This window comes from Dacryopinax primogenitus, assembly GCF_000292625.1.
Source record: "Dacryopinax primogenitus strain DJM-731 SS1 chromosome Unknown DACRYscaffold_15, whole genome shotgun sequence".
Classification (NCBI taxonomy): Eukaryota; Fungi; Basidiomycota; class Dacrymycetes; order Dacrymycetales; family Dacrymycetaceae; genus Dacryopinax; species Dacryopinax primogenitus.
Window position 1 is genome coordinate 498,311 of NW_024467212.1, and position 20,922 is coordinate 519,232.

The window sequence follows — 20,922 nt, forward strand, 5'->3', positions numbered from 1 at the left end:
TCCCGCATTTCTACCATCTCTCCCCTCTTTTCCAAGCGAGTTCTTGCACACCACCCATCGGACCGATATTTCGGACACAAAATGATCCAACCCAAGAGGTGTCCCTTCTGTCTTCCGGAGTCCGTCTTCTATATCAGGTACTCATAAACTCCCTGATCCATATACGCACGCACTTGCACCTCGAGCAAGTGCAGATACGGCCATCAATTGTGTGCCATATACATAGAGGGCTGGCGTAGGACCCGACGCTTCTCTAGACTAGACTATGTAGACCAGGCGCTGGCCTGGTTTGTTGTGTGATGTTCAAGTTGTCGATCCAGGATGAATGTGATATCATTAGCGCGTTAGAGGGTATCGACGACACGGAATATCCGGGTGTGCTGACTACGCTAGGCGGGTGTCTCACAAGGATAGGGAAAGCAGCCACAACCCCGCTACGACTAACAACAACCTACCCCCTCCCGGGGTAGGCAACGCGCCGGAAGTCGACCCTGATCCTGAGCCTGAGCTGGGGCTCGGTGAGCCGCTTAGAGCTGCCGTCTGCGTCTTGCTATGTATCGGGGGCGAGAGCGTGGAGAGAAGGCTAGAGGGAGGGGCGTTGATCGACCTCGTGATTGTCGATTCGCTCGACGCGCTAAGGGTGAGCGTTGCAGAGGCGCTCAAAGTGTTCCTACCCCTGACTGAGCGTAGCACGAAGATGAAGAACCCGGAGCTTACGCAGCAGTAGCCAGGCTCACGCTCCCCGTCGCTCCCTGGTTTTCGGCAGGGAAGACAAAGGGCTCGCTAGCGGCTAATACGAGCTCGATCTCTGTCATGGAGGGGACGAGGACGACTTGCCACGCTCCGGTCGGGAAGGTGCTTGAGAGGGATAGGTCGAACATGTACTCGAGCTGTGTCCCTGGAGCAGGGAGCGGGACGTCTTCCCCTAGTACGATGAGGGGGTAAGGGGTCAACCACTGCCAGACTGCTCAGCAACTTCACAAACGGGGAAGGAGGTACATACGTGGTACAAGAGCAGAGTGACCGTTTGACCCGTACTGTTCACCCCGCCCGGGACTTGTAACACCACGCGGTCTGCTTCGGGATACAAGAGCGCGTCTCGATCGTATGGCATAGCGACGTCTGTAGGCTCCAGCAGGCGGATGTCCCCTGCCCGAAGGGTGGTCGTGTTACTTGACATCGCAGATGGGAGGATAGCGAATGCGGGAGAGAGCTCTGACGCAAAGTTGAACATCCCTTCCCCGGTTTGTACAGATCCAGGACGATACATCTGTTTGCACTTAGTTGGGGGAACAGGATGCGGGAATGATGCAGGTGAGCCTACCATCCAGCCAAAGCCGTACACTGGCAGTTGATCGGGCAGGAAGACGGGCGCTGTCCAGCTCCCATTGGCCGAAGTGTTCCCGAGGAAGATCAAGACGAGGTCGTTCTAATGATACCAGTCAAATTTAAACGGCTATTGCACGATGAGAAGCCTACAGGGTCGGGCCAAACAAGGTAAAGTGGGTCATTGTCTATGCCCCATGAGGGACACGCTGACTGCTCTGCAACCTGGGCGCCGGCAGACATTATGAAAGAGCTGACACTGGGCAGCAGGCATGGTGTTGGGCTGCTCTGCGCCGTTACAAGGCCAAACAAAGCAGCAAGAGAGAGTAAGTGCAGCCTGGAGGGAAGCATCGTGTTCTACAAATGTGGGTGTCGGTGTCAGTCAAAGAGAGCAGAGAGCAGGTAGACGTAGGAAGAGAAACAAATATTCGAACATTCCGAGCATCAAAAACATGTTGAGGGCACGATGCGGGTTTCGAACTGGACCGAAAGGGACGGAGGTGGTAGGCCGCCAAGCCATCAATCCAGGCACCGTTGATCTCACACAGCCTTCCATCAAAGCGGCGACGGCACTCCAGGCCCCCTCATTACGTCATACATTCCTATGGGAAACTTTTCCTACAATCTTGCCATCAACCGCTCACTCTCGCGGGACATCAATCAATCCATATAGGCTCTTGGTTCCACCGCACCTTTGGTGTGTAACGGGTTTCTTGCATCCTCTCACGCACAGACACATGCACCTTCATGCGACCCTCAGGCCTTGCTCGTGGTCTGCCAAAATTGGGCCTGTTATCCCGAAGGTAAGCGTTGATCAATGCTGCACTGCACAGTGGTACATACAAGATCGCGAGTCTCGAATACTCTCGCCCGTTCTTCTCTGTACGAATACGATACGCGAACGGCAAGAACTCGAGTATCCACCACGCCCACACGACCAGGAGCTGGTCTGTGATCTTCGACAGCACATCGTGCTCGTATCGTTTGTCGAGGGATGAGATCCAATTGTCGCGCCCATCCTTGGGTGGGTTCATAACCGGAAGCCGAATGCCGTCGGCGTCCAATGCTGCTTGGTTAAACTGGATCCCGGTGTTGGCCAGAACGACTTCTCGGATCAGCCAAACCAATGGGATACGATTCGGGCTGGATTGGACGTAATTCTTGACAGCTCCGCCCCCAAGATCTGTGGATCGCGACCGTCTTCTAAGTCATAGCTGGATGGGGGATGTGAACAACCGTACCTCCATGTCCTCCCGAAAACCAAACCTCTTCCGAGTCGGTCGCAAATGGAGTCGGCGCGCATCTGTCTAGACTAGTGGAAGTCGTCCACAAAGAGGGATGCCCAGCCGGGGTCGAGTCAGGAGGGCCAGTGGCAAAATGCCACAGGTTTTCCTTGAACTTGACCCGGTGTTCGTCAAGTGAAACCGCATGCTAGAAGGCTGTAAATACCTGTTCAACAAGTCATAAAGCTGTACTCACCCGGAACACGCGTATGTGGTGATCTTGAGTGCTGAATGGCAGATCCCGAGCGGAGAACAAGCCGACCGAGGCCACCGTGTCCCAAACGCCTAGAAAATCGACGGTCACTTGGTGGCAAAAGACGCGCTTGAAGCCGGTGCTCATTCGATATCCTTCTGCGGAATCGTTTGCGTAGAAGTTGTATGCAAAGGGAATTTGCTCGTCGTTGCCGCGTGGCAGGAGTCCGACCTTCTGAAGCATGCCTGCCAGCGCACGGGCAGTATATGCACCGCGGGAGAAACCGAAGATGGAGATCTTAGAACCTGGCGTCCAGTTTTGCATGAGAAAGCGGTATCCACCCATGATCTGTCAAAAGTTAACACGGATTAGCAAGGAGAGGGACTTCAGCGAACATGGGCAGATAAATCCCAAGCCACGCCGTCATCGATTAGTTCGGCAAGTTTGACCGTCAATGGCATAAACATGCCAGGTTTGATGTAGGTACCGACACCCGTCTGTGAACAATGAGCGCGCGGCACCGTGATTACAGGGATAGTTTCCTAACCTGATAGTAGACTTGTTGCTGATCCATGTCGTCTTTCTTCAGGTAGGACACAAATCTTACGACGTTGGTGTTCGCCTCGTCGAATAGATTGCTAGTACCGTCGAAACAGACAATGAGCCTTCGAGCACTGGCAGAGTACTGAGCATGTCCGTTTGTTACAAGGGTCTTATTTGATGGTTCTTCAGATCGCATCGTATCCATAGACACTGGCATGTTCTTGAAGAGAATGTTGTTAGGAGAGGAATAAAATGTTCGCAAGTCTAGGGAAAGGAAAGAGGATCAGCAGCAAGGAGCAGGCCTCTTTTATACCACCGGGAATAATGGCCTCCATTCAGAGAAATCCAGTGTGTGAGAGGGGCAACGGACTCCATCGGGAAACCTGACACACTAGGCAGTACTAGGCCTAGTACGGTTGCGCTACGCCAGGTTCAATGGAGATGATTCGTGAATAGAGAAACAGCTGTGTCCTAGCCGCACCATGCTATTTTTGGGGTATAGTATAGTAAGCCCGAGCGAACACCGGAGCTTGTTAATCTGTTCAAACCAGGTGTGGACGTCACAACCAGGGGTTTCGCCGCTCGTTCCAGGAATCGTGAGGGCCTGTGGTCCGTCCGTCAGCTTCTATTGGAAATCAATACAGAGCGGTACACAACCTGATACAGCATTATACTGGCGAATATCGAACGGTATTATACAGTCAATCGACCTGGCACGGTACAGTATCCCCTTGATTTTATATTCCGATGGTATATTTAATCCGGAACTGCTCTGAAAAGGAGACTTTGACGGAATCGGTCGGAACAGCCACCGCAGGAACAGACACAATTGATCAGTCACACAGCCTTCCGTGGAAATAAATATCAGGGGCAGCGGCTTCAAGGGGCCATTCATGCGTCATTCATTTGCATCGAGACTGCCCCTAGCATATCATTCGATCCACATAGGCTCCTCGTGCCACCGCACCTTTGGTGTGTAGTTGGTTCGCTGCATCCTCTCATGCACGGACACGTGCACCTTCATGCGACCATCAGGGGTTGCTCGCGGCCTGCCGAAATTGGGCCTATATGCACGAAGTCAGCGTTCACCAAACCTGCATGGCGGATTTTGGACGTACCAGAATGCGAGCCTCCAAGAGTCTCGCCCGTTCTTCTCTGTACGAACACGATACGTGAACGGCAAAACCTCCAGCATCCACCACGCCCACACAGCTTTGAGCTGGTCTGTGATCGTCGACAGAACATCGTCATTGTACCGCAGATCGAGGGTTGAGACCCGGTTGTCGGGCATGGATGCATCCTTGGGTTGGCGCACGACCGGAAGCACAATGCCATCGGCCTCCAAGGCTTCTTCGTCAAACAGGATGGCTGTGTTGGCGAGAACAACTTCTCGGATCATCCACACCAATGGAATACGATTTGAACTGGATTGGACGGAGTTATCGCAGTTTCCGCCGCCGACATCTATAGAAATTAGGCCCTTGTTTACGTGGCAAATGGATAGTGGATGTGAATCAAACGTACCTCCATGCCCCCCCGCAAACCAAATCTCCTCTACATCGGTAGTGAAGGGATATGCGGAGATTCCGGGACCGTCTATGCCATCCTCTTGATTCGTCTGAACCTTCCCATTACGACCACGTATGAACCTCGTCCATGTGGAGGAAATCTCGCCCGCATTCAGATCCAAATCAGGAGGGCCAGTAGAATGGTGCCAGAGGTTAGCCTTAAACTTGCATCGACGTTCGTCAAGTGAAACCGCGTGCTTGGATCCTGTAAATGCCTCGCCAAGGACTTATTCAACTTGGTACTTACCCGGAATACGCGGATTTGGTGATTCGAAGCGCTGAACGGCAGATCATGAATCGTGAACAAGCCGATTGATGAGACTGTATCCCAGACACCCAGAAAATCGATGGTCACTTCGTGGCAAAAGGTACGCTGGAAGGCGGCGCTCATTTGCCATCCTTCTACAGTGTCTTTGGCGTAGATCTTGTATGCAAAGGGAATTTGCTCGTCATTGCCGCGCGACAGGAGTCCGACCTTGTGAAGCATGCCTGCCAGAGCCCGCGCAGTATATGCACCTCGAGAGAAACCGAAGATGGAGATCTTGGTCCCTGGTGTCCAGTTCGCCATCAGAAATCGGTATCCGCCCATGATCTGAATGAGGTTAATACCAGTCAATAAGAAGAGAAACCACGGCGAACGTGATCAGAGAGATTCCAAGCCACTACCTCGTCCGCTAGTTCGAGAAACTTGACCGTCAAGGGCATCAACATGCCAGGGTTGATGTAAGTCCCTATGCCCGTCTGGGAGTACTAGAGGGTAAGCTGAAGGGCGCATATACATATGGTTTCCCTCACCTGATAGTAGACTTGCTGCTTACTCATGTCCTCCTTCTTGAGGTACGAAACAAACCGTACGACGTTAGTGTTATCCGCATCGAATAAGTCACTCGTGCCGTCGAAACAGACTATGAGTCGTCGAGGATCGGCGAGCGGTTCAGCATGTTCATTTGCCGCAAGGATCTCCTTTGATCTTTCTTCAGGTATATTATCCATGTTTGCGCCTCCTTGGGCGGAACTTTGACAGGAGTTGAATACAATGATCGCACGTCTCATTGAAAGGAGAGGGGAGCGGGGCCGAGAGCCCGCAGGCATTTATAGGTCGGGGAGGATAACCTCCTAGTAGAAGAGTCAAGCCTCTGAGAGGGCAACAAACTCCATCCTCGGAAGTTGCACTATGTCACGTTCAATGAAATGGTGAAGGAAATTTGGGTGAATGAAGGACGAGCTGAAAGTACTTTGACCTCATGAACGCAGGTTCAGGGGTATGGAAGTCCTTTGCGGACAGCTACCTTGGTCGCCTGATAAGGGGTCCCAGCGGTCCGCAAAAGACCTCTGCCCACGTCATTTCGCGGACTGGTCCCACGTGGCCAGTTCGGCCATTATTTCTGCTTCCGACGGCCCTGCGGGGACCCCAGTCATGGGCATTGGGAGGGCGCAAAAAGGTGGGAAAACGGAAGCAAATTGCTTACATAAGCAACCACGTGACTATCACGTGATTTTAACTACGGACTTGTGTGTGAGTCGCCAGCGCATGCCCTAAGAATTCCAGACAGATCAAGAAGAACAGAAGCAGAGAAGCGTGTGGAAGAACAGAAGCGGAGACCAGGGTCCATGCGGTCCGCATCGCTGGAGCTTTTCCAGCGTCTCTGCTGGCAAACCACATGGCACGGCTATGCCGGAGTCCAGGATCTTCCAGGATTCTCCTGAAGACTCTTCTTATTTCTTCTTCCCTTCTTACCAGCACTCCGGGCCGCATACTCGCGACGCAGACACACACACAAGTCCGTAGCTAAAATCACGTGACTGCTTATTTAAGCAATTTGCTTCCGTTTTCCCACCTTTTTGCGCTCCCCCAGCGCCCGAGTGAATGGGGTCCTCTTCTGACCGGAGTCAAAAGGAATTGCACAGCCCCTAACTAAAGCCGATGCCCGTGGACCCCTAAACAGCTGTCCGCAAAGGACTTCCATACAGGGACTTCTGATAAAGAAGAAGCACAGCCACGATAGGAGTAGCCGGTTTGGTACTGTCCACGGATCCGCCCGCCCCTTATCTGATCTCGAACATGATGGTAAAGGTGTCTACGACATTCCCAACATCCCGATCCAGCCACATCGACCAAGATGCATTCGAATATAGTTGCATTATACGTGACTTCTTTTGGTACTATCAATACGTACATACAATCATTTTACTACAACAGGAACTCTCCGGAACCGCCTTTCCTAACAAGAAACGGATGGTTACTCATTCCACCCATTCAGGCTCCTGATTCCACCGTAAATTTGACTTATATCCTGTCTTTTCGGCCCTCTCGCGCACAGAGACGTGAACTTTCATTCGACCGTCTGGCGTGGATCGAGGACCTCCATTATTCGGCCTGTTTGATCCATTCCATGTCAGCTGGCAGACCAGACATTTGGCGGAGACTACTCACCAAGGCGAAAGTTTCCAGTGTCCAGGCCCACCCCTCTTTCTAGCAATCCGGTACGTGAAAGGCATTATCTCCAAAATCCACCATGCCCATTTGAGTTTGAGTTGATCGAAAACTAGTGCCACCACATCTTCAGCATATCGCTTGTTGAGGTTGGAAATGTGATTTTCAATTACAAGGACACGCGTTGTCTGGGATTTGTCAACGGAATCCCCGCTGACGATGGTCGTTTGTGGGTTGGGTTGGGGAAGAATGATCCCATCCGCTGCGAGGGCCTCTTCGTCAAAGACAATACCCGTATTGGCTAGTACGATTTCGCGAATCATCCAAGTGAGTGGTATGCGATTAGTACTGGAGAATTGTCCATTTTTGACATTACCACCGCCGACATCTAGAAAACATATCAGCGGACGTTCCGATCTCAGGAACAGACTCGTTCATACCTCCATGTCCGCCTGCAAACCAAACTTCCAACACATCCGTTGGCGCATGATGCCCGAGGGCAAGATCAACGCTGCCTGCTTCCGCTTCCTCATCTCGGAGGCTGCTAGTAGGCTCGTTGACAAACTTATGTGGATGAGTGACCAATACAGTCTTTTTATCGGCTTCATGTAACGTTGATGAGCCGGGAGGGGTGAATGGCGCCTGCCACAGGTTTTCCTTGAACTTGCAACGCCGTTCGTCGAGTGAGATGGCGTGCTAGATTGCTAGTTAGGTGCTGCTCACAGGCATGAATGGGGGGCATAGCTTACTCGGAAAACTCGAATATGACGAGCCGACGAGCTGAGGGGCAGATCTTTGACAGTGAATATGCCAACAGAAGCGACAGTGTCCCAAACACCGAGGAAGTCTACATGAACTTCATGGGAAAAAGCACGTTTGAATCCTCGGCTCTGAGCCCATCCGGTAGCACCTGCATTAATATACATCCTGTACGCGAAGGGAATCTGTTCTTCATTACCGCGGGAAAGCAGTCCGACCTTCTCCAGCATGCCAGCCAAGGCACGAGCAGTGTAAGCCCCACGCGAAAAGCCGAAGATAGAGATATTGCTTCCCCGTGTCCAGTTGTTCATCAGGAACCTATAACCGCCCATGATCTACGAAGCTCTAAGATGAGTTAGACAACCACGAAGAAAGAGGACTCGCACATGATTTGGAAGGTCCCACGCTATTCCTTCGTCCATTATCTTGAGAAGGTCTACGATCAGAGGCATGAAAATTCCAGGACTGATGTAAGTTCCGACCCCTGTCTTTGCTGGACGTTAAATCAAGTGTATAACGGAGACGATGTTGATCACCTGATAGTACACTTGCTGCTCTTGCAGGTCGTCTTTTTTTAGGTAAGAAACCAAGTGAACGACGTTAGTATTAGTGCCTTCGAACAGGTTGGCTGTGCCGTCGAAACAAACTATGAGGCGCCTAGGATGAGCAGGCGGCTCATGATAAGGCACACCATCCATAGTGCCGTACGTGGTCTGGCGTTGCGGTGGAACAGCTGGCATAGTGCTTGAAGTTGCGGAAAATCAGAGGCTTGCGATCCGAATCGCGCATGGGGGGAAAACTGGCAGAGTGATGAACGGAATTTATAAGTCCGAGCGTCTCTGAAGGTGCAGGGGTTTAGCATTTTGAGTTACCTGACGACCAACCATCCACAGCGGCCATCAAAGAATCATGGGCCCTGTGTGCAATCGCGTGATCCTGCTGAGAAGCGCTGTGTCGTTCAGAAACAACAACCTATAAAGGGGCAGTGTGGCTTGCACAAGGTTAACCATGATGAGTCGACGCTACTGAAAGCCTAAAGTTGCTGTGTTCTCGGGGGCTAGATTTGGCTGTGCAATGTTGGGGTGAGCCAACCAGCCGCTTTTGGCCAAAGGAACAACTGGTGCTTCTGTGTTTTGTCAGCCAAGAGTTCCAAGTCAATAACGATGGTATGCGGAAAGGGGGAGCGTAGATAAGCGTTCGTGTGCCTTTACCACTTTAGTAAAAGCAATCGATCAGTATTTGCGGGCCTTGTCCTCGAATTTCGACACGCTTCTACCCCCAAAGTGACTCGGTGTGGGAAGAAGTTCCTTACACTGGGTAAGAGTCACTTACATGGACTTCCATTGATGAAACATTGTGAAAATAAGCAAATCCGGGGATTTCAAACCCCGGATGGCGACGACCTTGGCAAGGGACGGAACCGTGTCCTGAGAAAGGCTGGAGCCCCTTTCCCCTGGTCATGGGTCTCTTTGAATTCGGCAGGATTGTTGATATCGGAGCCAACGCGCTCGAGCCGTTTGTGGCACGATGAACATTCCCGGAGTGACGTGTGGGTGGCGATGTCTAATATCAAAATAGACGCCCTGATTAGCCGAGCCTGACAACGTGTCCCTGACTTGGAGTTCAAAGATTTGCGGCACGTTCGCTGGGCACGGGACGAACGGAACCAGCAGAGTGTTGACTGTCCATGGCAAGATTCCGGCGGTGATCGCTCTATGAAGCCGACGTTATGTGGTTTCATACTGTGATGAGTGTTAGAATTCTGCAAGATGGAAAGTTGGGCTGTACACACGGGATAAGCGCGGTTTTCGCCCAGCCTTGATAATAGTTGATGGGATGCCCGACCTTTACCATAACTGGTGGACCTGCGCGGATCTTCCTTATATAACGCACGATACGCCCAATCTTTGGTTAGAGGTCGAGAATCCACTAAGACAACTCCAGCCTTTTCAGCCTAGAAGGCCTTGTAGATCTGGTGGACAGACTCGATTGATGTGTTTCATGAACTGGATTGCTATGATGCGAGATGTAAAGCTGCGGGAATATCTCCGTGGGCCAACTTGAGGACAGTCAACGTGGGGGGACCGTATGGTGCATATATACAGCCCTAGAGTAAGAAAGGTGACAGCAAGTCAACTACGAAGCCTCAGTTTATAGCAAGATGCATACCATGCTAATCCGCGCTCTTCTCCTCCTTGCTGCCAGCCTCGGCTTGGTTACCGCAGCCCCAAGTGCCGAGATCATACTGGATTTCTCCGACGACGCATTCGCATTGTCCGAGTTTGCCGTGCCGGACACTGTACCTGTAGTTTACGTCGATGGTTACACCTCCATCGTGGCCCTCGAATTCGCCGAAGACGAATACAATACCTGGGATGCAAAGAATGACTGCCTGAAGGCCCACAATGATTTCCGAACTAAACATGGAGCGCGTCCATTGGCTTGGGATAACACGTTGGCGCAGAAGGCACAGCAGTGGGCAAATCGATGCGTCTTCAAGCACTCCGGTGGTACTCTTGGTCCGTATGGTGGTAGGTTTCATAACATGATACAAGGTCCCGGGGTACTGAGACGGAGCAGAGAACCTCGCGGCTGGGACTGGGAGCAAGTACGATATCTTCGCGGCCATCAAGTCATGGACCGACGAGTCGAGTAAGTACTTCTTCCAGACAGAGTTCGAGAACAATTGCTCACCGCATGACATAGGAAACTATAATCCCCGCAACCCCCAGCCGTCCCACTTCACCCAAGTCGTATGGAAGTCGTCCACCCATGTGGGTTGCGCGATGGCCGAATGTAACGGTATATTCGATCCCAAGTTCGGGGTGAGTAGTTCAGTACAGCGTATCAAATCTCATATACTTATATATGGTGTAGAAAGCGAAATTTCACGTATGCGAGTATTCTCCCGCAGGCAATGTTATTGGCCGGTTCCCGTACGTGCTAATTTGATCATGATGACGAAGTTTGACAGCCTTCCAGGCAGAACGTCCAGTTGTAGATAAAGCCGTCTTCGGATTCCCAGGTCAAGTTAACCTCGCAGTAGCAATTTATACACACCGGAAGTCGTATTTAAGTTGAATGCAAAATAGTCCACGTGTTCGTGAGCGTATGTACTGACGTGACAATCATGATCGAGTGCGCGTGTGTATCGCGAGCAGAACCAGGTACTTACCAGGTCAAGCACAGCCACTATCATGCTGTGCACCAAATTTTGGCCTCCAAAATCTACATTTGCCAGCTAGTAGCGCATCTTATCTTTCTCGTCTTTCAAAATCAGTCCTAAATGCCTCCAAAACGTGCCGCGCCTTCACAAGGCGGTCCACCATCTAAGAAAGTGGCAGTGGCCAACGGTGGGAACAGCACGAAGCCTGAACCTGTGGGAAAGGTCGGGAGCAGCAATGAGAAGCCGAAGACGAAACGCGGCAAGCCTCCGAATGGGGTCATCAAAAGTAACGGCCCAGTGAGCAAGAGCAATGCGGATGGGAAGAAAAAGGCGACACAAAATGACGAGGCAAAGGATGGCGACGAGGAGGAGGACAGCGAGGATGAGCCTAGTGAGAAATCGATTGACGAGTTGCAGGTGGAAATGGCTGTTGATGGAGAAGAAATGGACGACGAGGAGTTATCTCAGCTGCGAACTATGACAAAGCGTGCGTTCTCATACTTAATAGCTGCATTAAGCTCATAAACATTTCAGAAGACAAGCTGGCCAAGAAGGAAGATCGCAAAGCCCGGAAGGCGGCAAAGCCTAATGCTGACCTAACCGCGAATGCAAAACATCTTTGGTCTCTCGCTCGCAAAACAGAGATTTCAAAGGACGAGCGTACTAAGCATGTCAAAGCCCTCATGGAAGCTATACGCGGGCATGTCAAAGAGATCGTCTTCAAGCACGACACGAGTCGCATCGTCCAGACCCTTGCGAAGTATGGAGGCAGCGAGGAGAGGAACGAGATCGCGGCAGAGCTAAAGGGATCATACTCCGAGCTAGCAACGAGCAAGTACTCCAAGTTTCTGGTCACCAAGCTCATTCGATATTGCCCCATGCACAGAGCTTCGATCCTCCAGGAATTCCAGAAGGATGTTATTCGATTACTCCTCCATCGAGAGGCGTCTCAGGTCGTTGCAGATGCATACGAGTTATATTGTAATCCTGCAGAAAGAGCGTTGCTACTGCGAGACTTCTACGGCAAGGAGGTGGCGCTGTTCGATAGCCAGAAGCTTGGAAAAGGAGGCCTGAAATCAGTGTTGGAAGGGTCGACGGTGGAAAGACGCAGGAGAGTTCTCAGCGCTGTCCAGGAGAACCTCATGACTATGTGAGCCCAACTGTTATGGTGTCTTTGGTGAAATGCGACGTTAACGATCGTGCAGATTCAACAATCCTGACAAGGGCGCCGCAAGTTTATCAATCGTGCACAAAGCGACATGGGAGTACCTGTCTGAGCTATGCGGGCTACCAGATGAGGCAGAACAAGAGAGGCTGCGACGTGAGGTGTTCGACAAGTAGGCCGCTCTATTCTCGTTGTCAGACTTTGCATTCTGAGCCGTCTATTAGTTGTCAGGAACTTCTTGCCGAGTTCGTGCACACAAAGGACGGAAGCAGGGTCGTTCGAGAATTTCTCGCTAGAGGAACGGCTAAAGACAGGAAGGTCATAATGAAGACTTTGAAGCCGCATATAGAGAAGATTTGCAAGGACGAGGAGGCTCAGTTAGTGCTGTTAACAGCACTTGATGTAGTGGAGTACGCGTTTAAGAGCATTTGGGCCGCAGAATCTAATTTCTTTTTCAGCGACACCAAACTTCTAGCAAAATCGATAGTCTCAGACATCACTGACCTTGCACCCTCCCTCTCCTTCGATAAGCATAAGCTTGGCCGACGAGTGCTCCTCTATCTCCTCGTACCACGCAGCCCGCGACACTTCCCTCCACCCACGCTAGCCTTGCTCAGCGAAACTGACGCTGTAAGCACCAAGACAAGCAAAAAGGACCCTCAAGTGAGAAGAGACGAAGTCAGAAAGGCAGCAAGTGGAGATCTTATTTCCTGCGTCGCGAGCAAGGGCGTGGAAATGATGAAGGATCCAGGCGCCAGCTTGGTGGTAACTGAGATTATGTTGTTTGCCGACGGTGGTACGTCGGATTAGACGATCGATTTGAAATATGGTTCTGAGACCATTACAGATAAATCAACGGCCACGGAGACGCTCCTGCGGCCAATTCGGGATGCCACACAAGACGAGAACTGGGCGGAGCTAACAGAGCTCATCAATCATCCCCACGTCTCACGATTGTACAAGACCCTCATTCAAGGAGGACATTATGAAAAGGAATCCATGCGAGTGGACGAGCCATCATCCTGGTCTGGCGATGATTTTGCTGTTGCTTTCTTCGAAGCTGCAGGAGGCCACCAGAAAGGCGAGGCTCTTGTGTCGATGGGGAGTGGCTCCGGTGCCTTTTTAGTAGCCGAGCTTGCAAACAGGCTAAAGGGCAAACCCGCTGGGAAGAAGCTTGCAGAGATTTTCACTTCGGAGGTTCTTCGAGAGCTCAATGAGAAGGACGTGAAAGGGAGAGGTGTGCTGCTAGAAAAGCTTGGTGCTCTGTGATCAGCCAGCTGCCACTCTTGTTGTATTGTGATCTTTTGATTTTGTTTCATCCTGGATTTGGCAATGAACATTCCTTCGGGAGTCACCGTACAGCAGATCACTCGTCGTTACATGGAACACATGACAAATAACAACAGGAACCTAATCAGATTGAACGCACGTCGGCAGGTTCACTGGGATCGGTTATGGAAACTGCATTGGCTTTTATCCTCTTCACTTCCGCATCAATAAACTTTCGATTTGCATAATACACGTTCTGCCAGGCGCGTTTACCCCTTGCAGTATTCTATAGAACCCGCGTAAGCTTTGATATACAGGATCAAAGAGTTGGCCTGCGCACCTTCTCAGCAAATGTATCCCAGCTAATATTGTGATTGAGCATCAATGGGGGATTAGACAAAAATGCCGCGAGCTGGAGCTTGTCTCGGAGGAACTTCGCCTCGGGGTCGTCATCATCCATCCCAGCCAACAATTCGGCCTCACGCTGCGTGACGAACTTGGCGTGTGCCGAGTCCCATTTGGTTGGATTTATGTTGGTGTAACTCACGTCCTGTTGCCAGCATCAGATGGGAAGACTGTTTAATATCAGACGAACGGCGACGTACATATTTCTTCCGTGGCGACCTCCTAGGAAACTGCTCCCAATCGGTCCCATTTGACTTCCTTTCCCCTGCACCCTCATGTTCCGTTAGTTCCGGTTCGGTTAGTTCCGACTCGTCCTGTTGTTCACTTTCCATTTCGTCAACGACTTCTTGCTCTACCTGATCCTCCTCCTCATCGCTCCCACTTTGTGTATGCGCTTCGTCCCGACCCTTCTCTGATTTTCTCCGCGTGTTCAACGAGGTATTCTCATCCTTTTGGTTTTGTTGCTTTGCTTTCGCAGTATTCTCCCTCTGCTCCAGCTCTGCCTCTCTTTGTCTCCTCATCTGCAACCTCCGTTTCTCGTTGTGCGCCGCCCGGTCTCGGTTGATGAAGTGTCCTTTACGATTGCGTGTCAAAAGATCGGAGATGGGTTTGATGGTCTTCTTCTTGCGGCCTTTCGAGTTTCTCTCGGTTCGTTTCTCCGTTTGTTTCTGTTTGGGGGCGTTTTTTCCCACTCCTTCATCCTCTTCGTCCCGGTCTTCTCCTTCACTGCTCTCGTCCTCCGCAGTCTCGCCGTCCGAGTCCATATCAGATTCGAAGTGGGGGCGCCTCCGACTTGTAGATCTCGCAATGGAACGCGTCCGTCGTCTTTTTTTGTCTCTTGCCTTCAATGGCCGGCCGCGCTCTTGCTCGCTCTCCTCGTCATCTTCGGGGGCAGATCGCCGTGCGCGCTTCTCGGTCCTTCTCGCGCCGCCCCGCGCTCGTTGCTCAGATATTGTTTCCTCCTCTTCCTCATCTTCTTCGTCCTCAGAAAATCCATGTGTGGGACCCCGTACACGCTTCTTCCCCTTCGGCGAGTTATCATACTGATTGAAAGGCTTTGGCGGTAAACGTTTCGCGTTCGGGAGACCAGCATAGTCCCTGCGTGTTTCGTTTGATCTCGTGTTCTCCCTAGTCCTGTCGTTCACCCTTGACCGCTCCGTCTCTCGATGTCTCCCCGACTCGTTATTCTCCGTCTCCTGTCTGCCGCCTTGCATTCCACCTCTCTGCGTGTGTTTCTCCGGCTCCCGGCCCCTGTTCACGTCCGACGGTCCCGAAAGACTCCATGTATTATTGAATCCAGAATCCACCGAGTCATTATCCGACAGCAAGAATGTAATATTTGAACTCTGACCCCCGCTCGAGCTTGGCGTTGGCAATGGTCCGTCTCTGTGAGTTGAGAACAGCGGACGCCGTTGGTCGCTTGTTGATGAATTCGCTGTAGCAATGGCAGCGCCAGGTAGAGTTGCAGCAGCGAGTACAGGAGAGGTTTTCGGTTGTTGTTGTTGCGTGGTGTGCTGCAGGGCGGAAGAAGTGCCGACAGCATTTGAGGGCGCGGGTTGAGCGAGAGGTGACGATGATTGAGGTTGCAAAGCATATTGCACCAGATTATTGAACATATCTCGAAACTGAAGCTCTGCCTTCTTGTACCTCGCTATACGATCAAACAAATTCCCGAAGTAAGCGCAAAGAAGATAAGCAGGATAAAAGGTACACGCACTCCCGAGCTCAGGATCGTTTTGAAACATAACCAAAGCTGATAGCTCTGCTTGTAGCTGCTGAAGTTCCAGTATCCATCGCAGTTGTTCAGACTGACGTTCTTCAAGTTTGACCAATCGGGCTTCCTGTGTTCGCAAACGCTTCTCCAGCGCCAAATAGTTGATGTTCGTGATGCCGCCGTTACTATTATCGAATAGTTTAGGACCACCACTTCCAGAAGAGGGATTCATCTCTCTACAATCGAAGAGGTTTCCGGTACTTAATCATCGAAAGAAATTGAGTGCAGATAAGAAGGCTCAATGGCCATCAACTTTGAGCGCAACAATCAAGGTGGCGAGAATGTATTGATCCTCTGATTTGCCAACGCGTTGCGCAACTTCTTGTCCCTTCCTCTACCAGACCCACACATGCATGTAAATCTATATTGTGCTACAAATACAATGCTGTGTGTGAAGTATGCAATAATGCACGCGAAGCTCTTTTGGATGAATGGGGTATCCCGCGCATGAGATCTTATAGTAAGTACATTGAAGTTATTCAGAGTGCGTTGATGATATCGCTCAGAATTGCGCGCTTGGCCGGAGAGAGCGAGTGGGCCTCAACCTTCACCTTCTTAGGAGGTGTCCCACTCTTTCTCTCTTCGTTCTCGTTCTCTGGCTCTTCAGAGAGCCGTTTCAACATCGGCGGCAGAGACGGACAACCCAGTTGTTCAGCGTGCAACAGATGTGCCCCCGGCTTGAGCGCATATATCCATCCCTTCTCCGTCATCAGATCAAAAAACTCTCGCATCAAGAGCGTCCCGCCCAACGTATTCCGCGAGCCAACGATGACCAGCTTGCTCCTTGCCCGGGTGAAGCTAACGTTCAGCCTCCGCCAGTCCTTCAGAAGCTCCCCCAGCTCGCCCGTCTCATTGGAGCGCACCATACTGATCAGGATGCATTCTTTATCACGGCCTTGTGATCTGTCAGCGGTGAGTATCTCCACTCCAGGGGCGGAACGCAAGAGATGGGATATGAGTTTGATCTGCTGACGATAAAGGGACAGGATGCCAATGTCCATAGGCCGTAAGCCACATGCAATGAGCACATTGGCCAGCTGCGCGACAATGGAGGCTTCGATTTCGTTCTGGACCAGATCGCCAACACGCGAGTCACGAGCAGGCAGGAGATCGGTGTCCACGAAGACAGCCTTGCAGCGCTCGTCCAGCAGAGCTTCGAGCCAGCAGCCATCACACGGGCCGCCAGTGTGCAATGCTGCCAAGGGCGATTTGTCCTTCAGCACCAATGAGCGGCGAGCTGTCTCCTCCGAGCCGCATTGAAGACGGTCGTTGTAAATCAGCCGATTGGATAAAAGCATGATGTCCTCGTTCATCCTGTACTGGAGGGTCAAATCGACCACCGCCTCGGGGTGCGCATCCGATAAACGCCTGAAGAGCGAGACGTCCAGCCCTCCCTTGCGGGCTGCCCGATTCCTCACCAACGGTGGCAGCTGGAAGTGGTCCCCGACAAGGACGAACACGTCCGTAAATCTGAGCGGGCCGATACATGTCGGGAGCGTGATCTGCGATGCCTCATCGACGACGCAGTAGTCGAACTTCCTTCGAGCAAAGAGCGGGTGGTCAATTGACAGGCATGTGGTAGCTACCACAGGCGGGAGGAGCAGTTGATTCTCAAGCTGCTGCACAGTGGTCGCTTGGGGTCGAGCGGCAAGGGTGTATTTCTTCAAATCAGGATGGACCTTGTCGGTATTCCCTAGCCGGAGGACGTCAAAGTCGACTTCACCAAGACGGAGGAGGATCGTGTCCACCGCGGAGTGGGTATAGCTCGTGAGCAGCACGCTCTTGCCCTGGCGCACGAGCATCCGGATAATCTCAGCGATCGTGCTCGTCTTGCCCGTCCCGGGCATGCCAAGGATGAGCGCATAATCCTTCGCAGCCGCGACTTTGGCTATCGCAGTCCGCTGAGGGGCGTTGAGTGCCGAGGACAGCTCGGAAGGGTCGAATGCCGGGTTTGAGGCGAATGTCGGGGGATCGAGGTCGACGACGAGCGAACGCCGGCGCTCGTCTCCGCTCGCATAAAACAACTGGGCGAGGTTATCCCTCAGCCTCGAGATCCCGGTCGACAACTCATCCTTATCAATCCGCCAAACAAGGTCTGCAACGTCCTTGATCGGAAGCTCCTTGAGCGCTTCCTCATCCACAGCATGATCCAACCCGAGAACAACCGCGTCCGGGGAAAGGCTCAACACGAACCCTCGTGCCAGAGCCAGCAGGCCAGGATCAGCGGAGACGACCACGGGATCCCCGACGGAAATATGGCCGTTGAGGAGTGTCTCTCCCCTCTGGGTGATCGTGGCTCGCTTGACGAACCTCGCGGTATGAGTATGGATCTTCCTGTCTCCCTCCAGGAACCTCTTATCCTCCTCTCGGAGCGGGATAACCACCATATCGGCAAAACACCGCCCGGCGCTCTCCCGAGCTTGGGCAGTCATCGTCCACAGCTCAGCTCGGAATCGGTTCATATCGTTCTCTTCGAGGGAGACGAGCCTCTCCCAGGTGCGGAAAAACGTCGCCTGCCTGGACGAGATATGCGACGTCTTCTGCACGAAGAGGTCTTCCATATCGGAAGGGACGGGGAGCGGGTCGTGCGTTCGTCGATAGAGCATGCACCCGTCTAGAGCATAACATTTTCCACAAGACCAGGGGTCGTCCAGCGGCTCAGGGAGGAAGGCCATTTCCTCCACGTCTCCGAGCTCGACCTCGATTGCTTGCTCGCGCGCTTCGCCATCGTTTTGCCCCTTGGAACGCTTCCAGTGCTTCCTAGAGATAGAGTCTAGCCCGCGTCGGCGCACCATCGTCCATTCTGCTAGGTCGTTTCTGGCCATGAGCAGCGCCCGGAGCTCGTTACGCTTTGCAGAGACTTGGATGACTTCTGCGCTTTGGGTGTAATATAACAGTCCGCTGGGGATTTCTTCCTCTGCGTTTTGGTCAGCACTAAGAACGATCTAACGACACCGCGAAGGAGCGGACAGAGCACGCACCATATCGTTCCCCCAACAGAAGCGTATAAAGCATCGTCTGTGCTCTATGCTCCACGCCCCGCCCCGGTCTTCCAGTCTTGATCTCAAAGGGCATCGTCCCCTTCCTAACCTGCCTCTCCCCCTTAGTCCGGCTATCGAAGAACCCAGCCTTGGGGGTCGAGAGTGAAACTTGGACACTGGCGTCCACTTTTCCCTTCAAACCCCAGGAGGGCGACCAAACATCTTCCTCCACCCCTCTGGTACGCCGGAGAGCCAACCACGTCTCTCCCTCTTGCGCATCGACCTTCAGCACCCCATCTGAAGAGGGCTCGGCACGCATGAACCGTTTCGAGAACTCGATAAGGCCTGAAGAACGCCGCCTCAGTTCGGAGAGCGCTTCGTCCACCGTCACTCCCGCGCGGAAACAGCCTTCCACACCCGTCCTCGAATACAGTACAGAGCGAAGATGGTGATCGATGAGGTCCGGTGTCCAGGCGTGCGCTGCGCCTGATGTCGGAGGGGCAGAAGCGGTCATACAGCGTTGTACGACTTCGTGCAGCAGGTTTCCCCAGAGGACGACTTTGGCCCCTCCTTCGCCGCCTTGCGGTGAGCTCCTGAGGAGGGCGGAGACGAGCGGCTTGCGCGTGCATTGGCTGGCGGTGCTCACCATCGTTGGTGGTAAGAGCACATCGGGGTGGTGGACGACCATGCCCTGGCTAGCACTGACAACAATGGTAGGCAGATCAGGGGAGTGGGTGGAAGGAGGAGGGAGCAGGGGAGCGTGGACGTTTAGCGTATCTCCGGCGTGAAGAGGGAGGAAGGACCAGTCGTCCCTCAGGATTAGGAGGATGCGGGAAGAGGTATGGTCGATTCGCGCTTGGACGTGTTGTTCGCGTTTCCCCGAGGTGACGGTAGAGGATTCGACCACGCACCGGGTACAGGGGTCACGCTGGGGGGGAGGTGGGGATTTCTACACGGTATTAGCAAGGAACTATAAACAAGAGGTTACGCACAGGTTTGATGTCCGCCAGAGCGGGAACGAACAGTTTCTCCCCGAGCTCGAGCTTGAGCAGAGGCTCGGCCTTCACGGGAGAACTGAGCATGTCCCCCCAATCCCAATGTTCCGCGCCCTCAAGGAGCCTCTTCACATCCTCGTCGGTCTTCTCCTCTTCGAGCTTGACCTCCTTCTCTTGCTTCATCTCCCTCCCCCCGGGAGTAGAGAACGAGTTCTCCCTCCCCTCGTCTTTCACCCCGGAGGGTATCCGCCCGAGCTTAGGCTTGAGCGGTGTACTCTCGGGGGAGGGCCTCCAGTCAAAAAATCCTTCGTCAAGTATCATCCCCTCCAGTGCATCTTCCTGCTCTGAACTGGCACAGATCGGAGTTTGAGCTTCTGATCTGGGCTTCTTCCTCGTCTGGGAATGGGAAAGCGAGTTCGTATGGGAGTTCGTGACGTCCCTCAACGCTCCCGCCCGAGCAGGCCGTTTCTTATCCTTCGCACCTTTCACTTTTGTCCGTCTTTGCGCTGAGCCAGAGGAGCTGGAAGGTGGTCCAGAAGTCGGACGGTGGGCAGACCGATGCGACTGGGAGGAAGAGGGGATAGCAGACATGCTATCCATCAGAGAGAGAAGGAACGCAGCGTCCGAGTCGTCCATCCTTGTTAATGTCTCCTTCCTATAGATTGCTTCTAATGTGTGGGAGATAGTGTGTAAAAGGTAGAAGAGGTACGGTGCAGAAGAGATGAAGTGTAATGAATCGGACGCAATGTAATGAACCCAACGCGTCTCCCACCGATCACGTGCCCCATGTCTGGCCCATGCTTCCGGAAGCGATTCCCACAGACCCCTGAATGTGCACAGCCACCATGTGCAAACACAGAAGCGGTTGAGCGGTTTCCCAGGAAATTAAAAAGTCCGTGCTTTTCGGGTTGACGTTGTTCGAAGGGGTTGCTAGGCTATGAGACCCATGTGCTGGGGTGCTATTATTACACTCGCTATAGTATGCTTGCTGCGCGCTGCTGGCGGATGCCGTGCAGGGTATAGATTCTTCTCCCCCTTGAGTACGAGTGCGGTCTGACACA

General features: G+C 52.6%; 7 protein-coding genes across 7 annotated transcripts; 1 reads left to right on the plus strand and 6 right to left on the minus strand.

Annotated features, from left to right (window-relative positions):
* Window positions 1–379: 379 nt before the first annotated feature.
* Window positions 380–1,754, minus strand: DACRYDRAFT_23697 (uncharacterized protein). The gene is made up of 5 exons (XM_040773349.1): window positions 1,480–1,754; window positions 1,325–1,429; window positions 1,004–1,270; window positions 718–956; window positions 380–670 (listed from the first exon to the last, which is right to left on the minus strand). Exons 1-5 carry the CDS (start codon window positions 1,675–1,677, stop codon window positions 403–405), a joined length of 1,077 nt encoding a protein of 358 aa, XP_040626518.1. The 5' UTR covers window positions 1,678–1,754; the 3' UTR covers window positions 380–402.
* A 573-nt stretch (window positions 1,755–2,327) lies between these two features.
* On the minus strand, window positions 2,328–4,294 carry DACRYDRAFT_82030 (uncharacterized protein; the record flags this gene model as incomplete). Its single annotated transcript, XM_040776545.1, has 6 exons — window positions 4,003–4,294; window positions 3,350–3,949; window positions 3,198–3,299; window positions 2,806–3,150; window positions 2,568–2,757; window positions 2,328–2,509 (listed from the first exon to the last, which is right to left on the minus strand). Coding segments are annotated over exons 2-6 (1,032 nt in total), but the record flags the coding sequence as incomplete, so codon positions are not given.
* Window positions 4,277–5,989, minus strand: DACRYDRAFT_82033 (uncharacterized protein; the record flags this gene model as incomplete). The annotated part of the gene is made up of 6 exons (XM_040776546.1): window positions 5,709–5,989; window positions 5,553–5,663; window positions 5,161–5,505; window positions 4,870–5,110; window positions 4,464–4,809; window positions 4,277–4,409 (listed from the first exon to the last, which is right to left on the minus strand). Exons 1-6 carry the CDS (start codon window positions 5,964–5,966, stop codon window positions 4,277–4,279), a joined length of 1,434 nt encoding a protein of 477 aa, XP_040626520.1. The 5' UTR covers window positions 5,967–5,989.
* Window positions 5,990–7,042: 1,053 nt separating this feature from the next.
* DACRYDRAFT_82035 (uncharacterized protein) lies at window positions 7,043–10,813 on the minus strand. The gene is made up of 10 exons (XM_040776547.1): window positions 10,801–10,813; window positions 10,276–10,723; window positions 9,899–10,213; window positions 9,439–9,848; window positions 8,643–9,375; window positions 8,493–8,594; window positions 8,097–8,441; window positions 7,788–8,043; window positions 7,348–7,735; window positions 7,043–7,290 (listed from the first exon to the last, which is right to left on the minus strand). Exons 5-10 carry the CDS (start codon window positions 8,844–8,846, stop codon window positions 7,158–7,160), a joined length of 1,428 nt encoding a protein of 475 aa, XP_040626521.1. The 5' UTR covers window positions 8,847–9,375; window positions 9,439–9,848; window positions 9,899–10,213; window positions 10,276–10,723; window positions 10,801–10,813; the 3' UTR covers window positions 7,043–7,157.
* A 598-nt stretch (window positions 10,814–11,411) lies between these two features.
* DACRYDRAFT_82038 (puf family RNA-binding protein) lies at window positions 11,412–13,706 on the plus strand (the record flags this gene model as incomplete). The annotated part of the gene is made up of 6 exons (XM_040776548.1): window positions 11,412–11,759; window positions 11,807–12,422; window positions 12,478–12,609; window positions 12,662–12,847; window positions 12,896–13,233; window positions 13,285–13,706. Exons 1-6 carry the CDS (start codon window positions 11,696–11,698, stop codon window positions 13,704–13,706), a joined length of 1,758 nt encoding a protein of 585 aa, XP_040626522.1. The 5' UTR covers window positions 11,412–11,695.
* A 59-nt stretch (window positions 13,707–13,765) lies between these two features.
* On the minus strand, window positions 13,766–16,057 carry DACRYDRAFT_117825 (uncharacterized protein; the record flags this gene model as incomplete). Its single annotated transcript, XM_040770464.1, has 4 exons — window positions 13,766–13,992; window positions 14,047–14,256; window positions 14,312–15,762; window positions 15,829–16,057. 4 exons carry the CDS (start codon window positions 16,055–16,057, stop codon window positions 13,852–13,854), a joined length of 2,031 nt encoding a protein of 676 aa, XP_040626523.1. The 3' UTR covers window positions 13,766–13,851.
* A 307-nt stretch (window positions 16,058–16,364) lies between these two features.
* On the minus strand, window positions 16,365–20,452 carry DACRYDRAFT_82040 (Dna2-domain-containing protein; the record flags this gene model as incomplete). Its single annotated transcript, XM_040776549.1, has 5 exons — window positions 16,365–17,298; window positions 17,422–18,623; window positions 18,678–18,802; window positions 18,867–19,794; window positions 19,886–20,452. The coding sequence occupies 5 exons, from the start codon at window positions 20,450–20,452 to the stop codon at window positions 16,365–16,367; spliced, it is 3,756 nt and encodes a 1,251-aa protein (XP_040626524.1).
* Between the last annotated feature and the right edge of the window lie 470 nt (window positions 20,453–20,922).